Below are 13,610 nucleotides of genomic sequence, written 5' to 3'. Positions count from 1 at the left end.
GACACATTCTGGGGACACCAGAGACTTATATTACATATTGTAAAAAGGGGCATAATATGTCTCCTTTAAGTAGCACAGCTGTTTTCATCATTGATAATAATAAGCAATGTTTTTGAGCACCAAATCAGCATATTAGAAAGATTTCTAAAGGATCATGTGATACTGAAAATTAGTGTTTTTACTATATTTTTTTATCAAATAAATGCAGCCTTTAGTGCAGAGACCTCATTCAAAAACATTAAAAAAATCTTACTGACCCCAAACTTTTGAATTGTAGCATATGAAAATGAGAATAAAACAATGGAAAAATGAAAACATTAAGCTTAAAAAAGTGCAACATTTTGCGCTAAGAAATATTTTACTGCTTTAAATTTTAAATAATTTGAAAATGTCATGCTCAACATGACATATATTCAATTCAGTTCCAATTCAGTGTTTACCATCAAATAAAAATGAATGCGAACTGAGCAAGCCCGCCGGATGCTCCTTTGTCGAATCCGCAGGCCGCGCTGTTCTCTGCCCACTCAAGTCCCCACTGGATGCAACAAATGCCTCGTATATAATGGGTTTTAATGTTTTTGTCTCTTCGCTCCGGCCTGGACAAGGCATCACAATATGGTTAGGGGGGTAACATTTCCATCACACACTTGAGGTATTCGGCCAATCACAACGCACTGGATAGCTGGCCAATCAGAGCACACCTTGCTTTTCAGACCGATGAGCTTTGTAAAAATCGACGCGTTTCAGAAAGGCGGGGCATAGAGGAGTAACAATTATGTACAGTATGTGGAAAATAATGTGTTTTTTGAACCTTAAACCGCATAAACGCATTTCATTACACCAAATACACAAAATAATGTTCTTTTTAGCAGCATCATATGACCCCTTTAAATGTTACTTTTATGTTTACATATGCATTTAGCAGACACGTTTTATCTAAAGCAACTTACAATGGAGGAAAATAAGCAATTAATTACAGAGCCAAGTTAGTATTTGCCGTATACAATGCTACATTTATTAGAAAGCTAAATTAGTAGACAAGCTAGAGCAGGGGAGAAATATAGATAAAAAAAGAAAAGGATTTTATTTATTGTTTTAATTTTTAATTCTTTCATGTTTTACTGCGAACAGCATTATCAAATGTTGATTCAAGACAAATTAACCAAAAGTGAGTAATATAAAATAGCCCATTGTTACAGTGTTAATGTTCACACTCCATGGGAATATATAATAGCATTAAAAATGTGCTCTCAGTATACTGAAGTGAATTTATCACACATCTGTGGATTAACCAGACATGACTGAAGTTATCAAATCAAGCACACCAGAGCCCATGTTGCCATGCAGTATGAAAGTTTAACTCTTTAATTACAGCGCTTTGGACTAGGGATGTAATGGTATGAACATTTCTTATCACGCTTAGTGACAAAATTATAGTGATAAAATTATCACGGATATCAGTATTATCATGGTTTTGTTCAAATGTGCTGGAGATGTTCAAAAAGTACCGACACATAAATCACTTCAAGTTTTAGATTTAAAAATCAACAAACAACAAATAAAATTACTTTTTGATTGCATAATCACTAAAACAATAACATTACCAATGATGTTCGGATTTTAAATGACAACTTGACTGACAACAGTTTAATAGCATGTTCAAATATCTAATGTAAATGTTCAAATAAAGCTTTGAAAAAGTTTCATAAAAAGGTAAACCTCACATTTCAGCCTTTAAATAAAGAAAAGATATGTCAAAATGATAATTGATTAATAAATGATTATATGTATTTTATCTGCTCCATAAATAATTCTAGATAACTTATCTGAATTGTTTAAATGTGTAGAATCCACATAAGCTTGTTTTTCATCATCCGGTCAAAATTTACAGCAGGGCATGTAAATTCGCTCCGTTTTTGGCCAGACAGAAACTGCGCACAGGCTGAATGTAAAGTCTCTGTAAATCCACTCACTGACAGCAGGTGGCGCTTATGGAAAAGTTGTTTCCCGTAAACTCTGTGGACAAAGCAGCACTGCGATTAAAAACACTACTTTATTAGGGTATTACATGGAGCAAAGATGAAAACAAAATGCCATCGAATCGTTTCTGAAGACAGTCAGAACCTTCAGAGGTACATTCATATAATTAATTCATTCATATATTCATTTGTATAATTCCCTTAGCACTCTTTTAAAACCTCCCAGCTTTGCTGCCCTGTTTTCACTCAAAACGAAACTACTCTGCGTGCTGTGCGCACGTGAGACTGTTACTTAAAACTGTGCTTTATGCTGGACAGTATTTATTTATCGTGAGTTGTTCAAATCGCGGTAATCTAATACGGTTTTAATGATAATTAAAATATGAAATGGTAATACTAACCGTCGGGAATTTTATCATGATTTATCGTCAAACCGGTAATCGTTACATCCCTACTTTGGACTTGATATGGTTTTAGCGGCCTGGTTATACCATTATGTGGGACACCCATCTCATCACAAGCTCCGGATGTTGTCACAGGACTGTAATCCCTCTCTCTTCCTGCCGTGGGGACGCACAGCTGTGCGGCCATCAGAGAGGGAAATCTCATTTAAGGATGGCGGTTTATTTTAGTAAGGGATCTAGCTGAGTCATCGAGGAGGATATACAGGGTGTGTCTCAGATGGGTCCAAGTCATCGTTTTATAAATTGAGTTGGGAGGAAAAGGAAGCAGTGTCTGTTGGTCATGGATAAACTGTCTCAAATTTGGTAAAAGTGTGATTTTGTAAACTCAAGTGATACTGAGATAATGTTTTATTATTGTTTTATCATTTTATTATTATGTATTATAATTGTTATTGTAAAAATCAGTCATTTTAATTTTGTTTAACCTTTTTCCCATTATTTTGAGTTAAAAGCTCAAATAAATTAGATTAATTCGGCAGAATTCCACACATTACTTCCATATGGAGTGTATTTTTTTCAGTTGTGTTCTTTCTCTTGTTGTTTGTATGTGTGTGTGCCACATGTTTTCTGCTGTCAGAACTGGCTGTTCAAAGTGTAGTAGCTGACGGAAGGCCAGAGTCCTGCGGTAAGGGTCACTGCCACTGCTCTGGGGATTTGCTGTGGTTTGTGTGTGTGTTTGTGTGAGCCTCATTCGTTTTCTTTTATGCCCGCCACTCAAACTTGGCCTGCACTGATTTCTTAGCATGTCTTGGTGTTGGGCTGTACCTTGGTGGAGCTGGACTTGCTCAAAGACATGTTTAATTGTTAGTGATCTGGAGCCTTTTGCACTATTGAGGTGGTGTGCTGTGCCTTGTCCTTACACACCTTAACCTTTCTGCAGTAGTCTCTTTCTCGCTGACTCTGTCTGGCTCTTTTCATCTATTCTGTTGTGAGTTCATGCCTTTAGTTTCCTTTTAATCTTACTTTACAGCCATGTAAGTGAACAGAATGAATGAACAGATGCTTGAAACATTTCATTGAGTCAACTTTGTGGGTTAGTTGACCAAGTGCACCCAGCCCAACTAATCTTAAACTCCAAAAAAATTACAAAGTTATATTTAATAATATTTAAAATGTATATAATATTATTTATCCAGAATGTATCAATTAATAAAATGTGTGCACTACAATTCAGAAATCATTCTAATATGTTTTTCTTCTTCTCAGGTATATTTCAAAATAGTTTAAAAGAACAGAATTTATTTGAAATAGAATTTACTGTCATCTTTAAACAGTTTAATGCCTGTCAGAAGAGGTCCTTCACAAGGGGATCAAAATATTTGGGGTCCTTGGCTTAAAAAAAACGAAAATCGCTGTTCTATGCTACACACACACACACACAAAAAAAGTTGTGTGCTGTTGAATTCAGTAATGGGACAATACTTATTTATGTTACTGCTGTATTACATTGAGCCTTTCATAAAAATGTCTGTATTCATCTGACATCAAAATCAAAAATCACTATCAGGCTCACAGTCTCAAATTGAAACATACATTTACACTGAGTACAATCAGTAAAACAACTGAAATATTTTTTTCAAATGAATGATTCTTTTGAATCAGATAATGCATGAGAACAAGGAGTAATCATTCCAACAGCTTCTAAAAGCTTTGAGAGATGCATCCATTGAGTTAATTCAGGCCAGATGTCACATACATAAAGCAATATAATTCGGGCAAAAAGGCAGGTCGTCTGGTCTTGTTTTATTGAGTGTAGTTGTCACAGATTTGCCATACACCAGTCTATCAAGTCCAGTATAATGGCTACACTCAGCCATAGTGTTTGTGGATGTGTGAGGGTATGTGTTTTTGTGTTAGTAGCACAAATGGAGGAAGATGCACTTTTGTAGCCGTCACACATGAATGGCTTAAGAGCTGCACCAAAGCATTTCAGCGAAACACATTGCAGACTGATCCAGTCTTGTGAGATACTTGTCTGACGTGTTTTTGTTTTTTTACATGTCCACTCTTCACACAAGCAGTGTCCATGTTAAAACTGTTAACAGACACCTGTCTACAGAGGCGTAATTTATTATTATTATTTTTTTGTGGTATACATATGCATTGGCAGATCCTGAATGACAGTATGCTTAAATTAAGAAAGATTCCGATTAAAAAAAAATTAAAACTCTTATTATCTGTACTGAATAAATCTTAATTTGTATACTTTGTACACAAGTGTTTTGTATCTCAACAGCTCTTTCCAGCTGTATTATGATTTATTTATTTATTTGTAAGGACCATGATTTTATTATTTTAAACATGCATTTTTAATGGATTATTTCTTGTTTAATACTCCATTGCTCATAGTTGATTTATTCTTATGTGATGGATTTATTGTGAGGGATTTATTCTTATGTGATGATGCTGGCACAGATATGCGTGCTTGATTGCGGGGTATGTCTTAATTTACATCTTATTTGCTTTTCATAGTATTGTAAGGATATCTCACTTTATAGTCATCTTCAAATCAAAATTGATCCCATTTACTTTATCAATACACCTTCAAGATCCTATTGTAAAATATGATTTAACATTTTGTTATTCCTAAGAAGAAAAGGTGTCTGTAATTTTTCATCAAAATGTAATAACTGATCTAATTCTAAAACATCTTTCAATTTTGACAGTTTTGCTAAATGATGATTTTCTTTTTTCTTGCTGAAAACCAGTTTTGCAGTGTGTTCCACACGTTGGCGGCAGTTTGCCCAATTCGGAACTCTGATTGGATGTTCAGTTTAGCAGCACAGACAGAGGCTATTCTAATGTTACGTTATCTTGTCCGAGCATTCCAATACGCAAATATTTTCTTAACAATATGAGCCACTTAAAATGAAGAAAGTTATCAGCATAACTGATGTTCAAAAGGGTAAGCAAGCACTGCTTTATTTACGTTTCGTATACTTGCATATATCTCATATCCTTGTTTCGTTTTCTTCTTTTGAATGACAAACAGGCTATAGATTTGCTGATATAGCCAGGTAATTCCTTCCATGCAGGAGGAGAATGCACGTGATAGTGCCAGTTTTTTTGACACAAGTCAGCTTGGTGTGTCCCGGCTTTATTAGATTTAGAAATATGTCTGATTCCAGAAGTAAAAGTAGTTGAAAACACCATTTCATGCTTTGATATATACTAAAATCTTTCTAAGATTCTAAGCATATTTATATTGTGAAATGGGTCAAAAGTCTGTGGTCAGTATGATTTTTTTTCATAAGTCACTTATGGTCACCAAGCATATGTTTTTTTTTTCTTCTCAAAAATACAGTAAAACAGTAAAATTGTGGATATTAGTACAATTTAAAGTAACTATTTTAATATATTTTAAAATGTTATTTATTCCTGTGATGGCAAATCCGTGTCAAATGATCCTTCAAAAATTATTTGAATATGACGAAATGGTGCTCAAGAAACATCTCTTACTATTAATCTACAGTTTATTTGATTTATTTGAAATAGTTTTTTGTGTGTGTGTGTGTGTCTTGGTGCCCTCAAACTTTTGAACGGTAGTGTATGTTTGAGGAGCTTTCTTACATTTTCTCACATGGACTTCCTGCAAAGTCACAAGCACACCAGAAAAGAAACAGGTTTTTGTTGTTTGTCGTTTCTAAAGCTCTTTCATGACTGAGTGCATCTGGCATGCTCCAGGCCTTTCAAGAAATCATTTTTGGTGTGTTTATCCACTGTCTCTCAGCCTTTTGATCTGGTTTTACATACACACACAGCCACTATACTGTATGTGACCAGGAATAACACACACTTCTTTATCCAGCTCCTTGAGTGCTACTTAGCAAGTCCTCATCCTCTCTCTTGCACCCTCCATATATTTCCATTGCTTTATCCCCCTCTCTCCCTCTCTCTCTGTCTCACAGGGCTTGTGCAGCGTTGTGTTATCATCCAGAAAGATGAGAATGGCTTTGGGCTGACAGTGAGCGGCGATAACCCTGTGTTTGTACAGCTTGTAAAAGAGGGTAAGAAAGACACAATCCCTGTTGTTCATTGTCCTTGTTTTGCCCTCCATAACATGCACATGCAGAAGAGTTTCACGATTGAATTAAACACACACTTGTCTCCTTTAACTACCAAGGCATGCATAATTATCTGGTTGTGTAGCACCACAGCACAGTATAATTACGACACTAACAGTGCTAAATGCACAGTTACTTTTCCCATAACTACAGTGAGACTTGTCAAGCTACTTGTGACCATCCTTACTCTGCACTGATGATGTCAGATGGTACCGTAGTATATTTTTTTCATTTCAGCAGAATGCATGATCTCTCTTTTTCTTGTTTTGCATGTAGATGGAGCTGCCATGCGAGCTGGTGTTCAGACAGGTGACCGGATCATAAAGGTGATGATCATCAGGGCTCCACCTTGACGAAGTTCAGAATTAGTAATCGGAGAAGTAGATTTTAATGTAGATTGTCGAGATTTAGTTCAAAATGAGCACAGTCTGTTATTGGGGCTTGTGTCTTTAAGCCCTGAGGCTACCATACACACATCCTCTCCAGACAGCTCACCTGATGTCGGCAGGATGTCTCTGGTGCTGTGCTCTGTCACCTGCTGGCTGAATGGAGAATTATAGCTCTGCATATATCTCTGGCCCTACTTATTAGTTCAGAAATCATAATTATGATGTGACCTACACTACCATTCAAACGTTTGTAATCAGTACAGTTTTTTGTTTTTGAAAGAACTCTTATGCTCACCAAGGCTGCATATATTTGCTCAAAAATAGTGAAAATTGTAATATTGTGAAATAGTTTTTCATTTTAAAATAACTTTTTTTTTAATTTACTGTTTTCTACACACACACACACATATATACATATATGTGTGTGTGTGTGTGGAAATCAGTAAATAGAAAAGTTATTTTAAAATTAAAATTATTTCACACTATTACCATTTTATTTTTTTTAATGTAATTTGTGCTTGTGAAGATAAAGCTGAATTTTCAGCAGCCGTTAATTCAGTCTTCAGTGTCACATGATTCTTTAGAAATCATTCTCATATGCTGATTTGCTGCTCAAGAAATATTTCTTCTTATTATGAAAACTGTTGTGCTGCTTAATATTTTTGTGGAAGAATATTAAGAAACATTTGTCAGGATTCTTTGACGAATAGAAAGTTATAAAAGAAAATCATTTATTTAAATTAGAAACATTATAAATTGTATTATTGTTATTTTTGACCAGTTTCATTTTTCCTTGCTGAATAAAAGTATTAATAATAAGTATTAAAAAAATAAAATAAAGAAATAAAAACATACTGACCCTGAATGGTTTTGAATGGTAGTGTATTCTTATATCATATTGGTCCAAATATTCTGGCCATTTTGACCAGTTTTTTTCTCAGCCCAACAAACACAGGAAGCCTTTTGGAGCGCTGCTGTAGAATGATGGGAAATGTAGTTTGGTCATGCAAGCCTGTCAACTCATAAATGTATTTTTTTTTTCTGCTAGGTACCAAAGCAATTTTCATTGTTTAACTTGCACTAAACAGTAACTGAAAATAAAAATGAATAAAAACTATGTAGACTTGTAAAAAAAATACAAAATATAAAAAAATACTCAACATAATTATTAAGTCAACTAAAAGTAAAATACAATTTAAAAATACAAAAATAAAAACTTATTCAAAATATTAATAAAAAACTAATAGTATATAAGTATATACTGTATAATAACACTGAAAACAGTATAATAAGTATTTTTTAGCACATATTTTCATTGCTGGTACAGAAATAGACAGTAACTGGCAATATTGTTCTTAATGTTACGAAACAACTTTTAAATATTGTTCTTAATGTTAAGAAGCAACTTTCAAATACGTTTATGTAAAAAAAAATTGGTTTAGTAAGTAAATACAGCACAAACTAAAGACTAATGCAGCATTCTGGTTTAAGTAGCATCTATGAATTTAATTTAATAAATGTGTTTAATGTTTTTTTTTTTTCATGCAGGTCAATGGGACATTAGTTACACATTCAAATCATGTAGAAGTTGTAAAGCTAATAAAATGTAAGTAGCTTGTGTCTTTTTACTGAGTTTATTAGGTTATTCACATTTAAAATGAACAATACTGTACAGTTGTTGGTGTGTTTGTGTGTGTTTGTGTACAGCGGGCTCCTATGTGGCCCTGACAGTTCTGGGGAGACCGCCAGGCCTGCCTCAGATCCCCCTCTCAGACGGCGAGGGGGAGGAGGGGCCTCTCTTCTCACTCACCTCCCCTCACTCCCCGGGGCCCATTGGTCCAGACCGCTCGTCTTCCTCCCCCAGCCCCTCGGAGCGCAAACCGACCCCTCTGTCTGTATGGGTAAGAGCTGATAAACAGCCTTGATCTCCATCAGCCCCATATCATCTGCCTTCAGTCTTTCATAGCACTGTATGGCTTTTACTACAGTAACTCTGGTTGTGTTTGAAGTGTCACAGCAGCAAAACAGCAACAGCAGTCACATGCTTTCATACAGGCAGTGTCTTGAACACGTAAGAGGGCTGTGGCTCTATACGAAAGTGATTTCTGGGTTACTGCAATGAGTACTTCCTTTCATAATGGTTTAAATTGGACACTGCCTTTCACTGTTAGAGTTTTTTTTTTTTAATTCAGCACAGATGCTTTAAATTGACCAAAAGTGACGGAAAATACATGTATAATTAATGTTGCGAAAGATTTGTTTCAAATAATTTATTTTCAAAATGATTTGAGTTTTCTTTGAACTTTCATTAGAGCTGCACAATTTTGGATAAATTGAAAATCCTGATTTTTTTTCATTTATTTTGTAAATAGTGATTGTGATTTTTCCACTATTCTGAAGAAAAGCATTAGACAGCCAAAATCAAATTTAATTTACACGAGGTTCTGACAAAATGTTCATTGCTTCAGTCTATTAAAATATATTAATTTGAATTAAATTATTAAAAAAATATATTTGAATGAAGTAGTCAGTGTCTCGTTTATAAAGACTTTAGTTATTGGTTGAATCAGTGTTTCTAAATGAATCTCTTGAATAAATGATTCAATGACAAATTGAAAAGATTCATTTTTTTTTTTACATTTTTGCCACCTACTCGCATAACGAGATAATCAATACAATGCAATTATTGTCATTGGGAATAAGATCGCGTGGTTTTGAATCGAGATGCTCAAGAATCCTGAAATTAAGTTTCATCAAGAATCCTGAAAAAAAAATGTATCACGGTTTCCACAATAATATTAAGCAGCACAACTATTTTCAACACTGATAATAGTAAGAATTGTTTCTTGAGCAGCAAATCAGCATATTAGAATGATTTCTGAAGGATCATTTAAGACTGAAGACTGGAGAATGACTGCTGAAAATTCAGCTTGGCCATCACAGGAATAAATTATACTTTAAAATATATTAAAATTGAACCCAGTTATATTAAATTGTAATATTTCACACAGTATTTTTGATCAAATAAATTCAACCTTGGTTGATCATAATTTCTTTAAAAGCATTGAAAAAATCTTACTGACCCAAACTTTTGAACAATAATGTATAATGGTTATCTGGAATGGACAATAAAAGTGTAGTTAAATCTACAAAACAAGACTGACCTATGTGGATTTTTTTTTATATAATCCATGACTTTTTTCTTATAGAAATGTATTATAATAGATGACTTTGGTGCTGATTAAGTTGCCGTGCATTTTTAGCATATTTTTTATCAAGTTTTGAGAACTGAAACCCTACTTGAAATGCTGCTGCTTTGCAGAGTTGCTTAGAAATAGAGCAAGAATACTGCGATCTATTAGTATGTGTAAATGTGTGCTGTATGTAGTACACATTCAGTTTAGAACCATTGGAAAGTATTGACGTAATTTGCTGAACTGAAGCTATTATTATAGACTGACTCGTGTGATTAGGACCGTCATTGCGCTGATACATAAAAGTGCACTTGTATCAACCACGTGACAGCACTCTCTGAGTTTTCAATCTCACATCCTCTATGACAAGAGACATGGGAATGATCAGAGCCACTGTGATGTTTGATAAATTACAGGCCATGACGGAGGAGCACAGCAGGAACCCTACACCTAAACTACTGAAGGAAATCCAGGATGCCAAGAAGCACATTCCACAGCACCAGGAGCAGCTCAGCAAGCCCTCTGGGACTGGACAGGTACACACACACACACACACACACACACAACCTACCAACAAGCTGTGATTCAGAGAAATTCTCAATTCTAAAATGTAAAAAAAAAACAACTGTAATAAAAATTAAACTCTATATATAGATGTTAATGTAATGTTTAAAATAATATTTATTTGTTATTTTTTGATTTGGTATAAATACACATTTCATACATTTCAAATACACATTTGAACTTGATATAATTTCAAGTTCATTAAAATTGGAATTGATGGAAAAGTTTGTTCATGTTAAATCATTATTTTTTTGCTAGTGACACTATATGTAACACAACATGTGTGGAGGCAACTGAGAAAATTAACCATCAGTTTACACCATATTTGCTTTTTAACAACTAATTAGTAATGCTCATAACATGAAATTTTATTAGTCAGTAAAACACGTGGAACATATAACATCTTATAGCGTATTTCAAACAGGAAGCCCTGTTTCAGCGTCCATTGTACATTTAGATAGTGTAGTCTAGGGTTAACTAAAGCTAAAACCATACAAACATTTTCATTTACTGAAATAAAACAAAAAACTGAAACTTACTTTATTTCGGCTTGTTGCCAAGACAACATTTCTCATTTTCATTTAGTTTGTTGAAGCACTAAAATAACTAAAGCTTAATCAAAGCTATATAAAAACACAACAAAATTACCAAAACTTTAACTAAATTTAAAATGACCTGACATGCATGATGCAACAATAAGATTCAAAAGACAAGCATTTTGTCCACACTAGATGCAAGTATCTACAAGACACAATAAAATAAATTACAAATCAAAGCCAGTCAGAAGAGCGTGTGGGCGGTCTCTCTCTCTCGGCAAGCACACGGCTATCTCGCAACAAGTTGAATTAATACATAATCAAATTACAAAAAATAAACCATTTTAATATTATACAAAGAACAATTAGTTACTGATCTGTACCAAGTAAAAACATTTCAAACATAGAATTCCCTGTCACTCATTGCATTGTTGTCATGGCTGGTTAAGACAAAAAATTGTTAACATGGATAAGACGCCGTTTTTGCATGTTGTTACATCAACAAAACTAGGCCAAAAAAAAAATAATTCCTGACCTTTGTGGTCTTCTATTCAGTACAACTAGTGGTGTGGAAATTACACTTCACATTCTGGAAATGTCATGATGTTGCAGTGCTAATAAATGTTTGTTTGTGTTTGTTGTAGGATGGCTCCTTATCTCCAAGGCCAGGAGAAGGAGAGCAGGAGGATAGAGGGGGAGATTTGGATCGACCCCCTTCAAGGCAGGGCGATGCTGGAATTGAGCCAGCGTGGACCAACAATACCACAGCCCCTGTCAGTAGACCTGCTTCCCGTCAGAATCACCTTCCACATTTCACGTTTGCTTGGATGCTGATTTATGGTTCCTTTGTGTAAAATTTGCTGTCAATTGATCTGTGCAGGTCACTCCCAGTCCTGTCCCAGAGAGTCCATGCCAAAGAGAGACCCCCTGCCACAGCCCAAAGACCACACCCCGAGACAGCCTCAACTCTTGTCCTTCACCGGATGCCGAAGACACACCTGACCTTGTGAGGGACCTCTTTGACCTCATGTCTTCATTTGTAGTTTCTCAGTGCTGTGCATAATTTGAATGTTTCTCATTTAGGATTCGCAGTCGAGTGTGGGGAGCCCCTCCACTCGTCCGGTAGCACACATCATTGGTGCTGAGGACGAAGACTTTGACACAGAGCAGGAACAGGTAGGGCTGACCGTGGCTTGGATATAGTCTGTACATTACTGCCTTTAGATTTTTGTACTCACAGGCTCTGCTTCAAACACTAGTGAGCTGCCTAGATATAACTCATGGCAAAGTTCTTTTTTGTTCTTAGCTTAGGGGTAAAACAAAGTTTGAAATACCTGAGCAGCGATATACTGCTTGCAAACATCCCAGCACCGCCTGTGCTGAGAGTAGTGTTTAGATGATTATGTAATATGTACTTCAGGCTTTCCTCTTAGTAACAAAATAAACACAACAAAATGACGGTGGTGAAAAAACAGCAGTTAAGAAAGCATCTGTTCATAGTGATCTGGATATGCTCTGCAATTTGGCACTCCAGTTAACTTAAGTCGCATCACGTTTATTTATATGGTACTTTGTAAAATAGATAGCTTTAAAGCAAGCAGCTTTACAGTATTAAACATGAAAAAAAGTGTATGACTTACAACAATTTTTACTATAAAGCAGGGACCCGTTCTTCATACGTCGCTAACTCAGTTAGCTGGATTTTGATTGTTGATGATTTGGCATGATCTTGTATTGTTTGGTTCTTTGAAGATCATCCCGGAGTTGCTGTCATAGCAACAGGTCCTTAAGCTTAAACCTGCTCGGGAACAGGCTTATTTCATGTAAACAGAATTCGATTTTTTTCTTTTTTTAGGATTAATTTTTTTTTTCTTAAAAAAAAAAACATATTTTTAACCAGAATTGATACTTAAAATCTGTCCGCTACCACCGCTACTTTATTACAAGAGTAATCCAGGGACAATAATTTAAAATAATAATCATTTAAAAATTAATTTAAAGATAATATAATAGTGTTGTGTAGTCTTTAATACTATAGTCACAGCCAGTTTTACTCACTGAAAGATTTATTCATCATAAAATTATTACTTCATAATTGTATTCGAGTCTTACACACATGCTATACAGATAATGTAGAGTCTATTATGGGAGTGGCTTGATGTAGCGCAGGAGATGTAGATAACATGATCTTGACCCTTAAGAAACTTTAATTAATGCTGTCACGTAACAAATCTGTTCAAATATAAAATTAAATGAGTTGCTAATTACTATATTGAAATAAAAATGTAAAGCCTGTACAAATATTAGAAATCGTAAATATAAATAATTGGCAATCATGTAAAAAATTTAAATAAAATAACAGTGCACATTGCATTTATCTATTATAACATTTATGTAGTTTTGTTCGCTTGGCTGTTTCC

The 13,610-nt window shown here is 34.8% G+C and overlaps 1 protein-coding gene across 6 annotated transcripts in view; it reads left to right on the top strand.

Annotated features, from left to right (window-relative positions):
• The window catches only part of arhgef12b (Rho guanine nucleotide exchange factor (GEF) 12b), a 104,631-nt gene that overhangs the window by 69,367 nt on the left and 21,654 nt on the right, over nt 1-13,610 (top strand). For 5 of the 6 annotated variants that reach the window (XM_016490558.1, XM_016490557.1, XM_016490556.1 and 2 more), the window contains 9 exons: nt 3,021-3,068; nt 6,352-6,450; nt 6,784-6,833; nt 8,445-8,502; nt 8,604-8,797; nt 10,507-10,626; nt 11,835-11,963; nt 12,071-12,196; nt 12,274-12,366. In XM_016490558.1, coding sequence (XP_016346044.1) covers nt 3,021-3,068; nt 6,352-6,450; nt 6,784-6,833; nt 8,445-8,502; nt 8,604-8,797; nt 10,507-10,626; nt 11,835-11,963; nt 12,071-12,196; nt 12,274-12,366 — 917 coding nt within the window. The remainder of the gene's footprint in view (nt 1-3,020; nt 3,069-6,351; nt 6,451-6,783; nt 6,834-8,444; nt 8,503-8,603; nt 8,798-10,506; nt 10,627-11,834; nt 11,964-12,070; nt 12,197-12,273; nt 12,367-13,610) is intronic. The other variant, XM_016490560.1, reaches the window with a different exon arrangement.

The sequence above is a fragment of the Sinocyclocheilus anshuiensis genome, unplaced genomic scaffold, assembly GCF_001515605.1.
Source record: "Sinocyclocheilus anshuiensis isolate Anshui unplaced genomic scaffold, SAMN03320099.WGS_v1.1 scaffold246, whole genome shotgun sequence".
Classification (NCBI taxonomy): Eukaryota; Metazoa; Chordata; class Actinopteri; order Cypriniformes; family Cyprinidae; genus Sinocyclocheilus; species Sinocyclocheilus anshuiensis.
The sequence above is the reverse complement of the archived record's forward strand: the minus strand, read 5'-3'. Positions and strand labels throughout refer to the sequence as shown.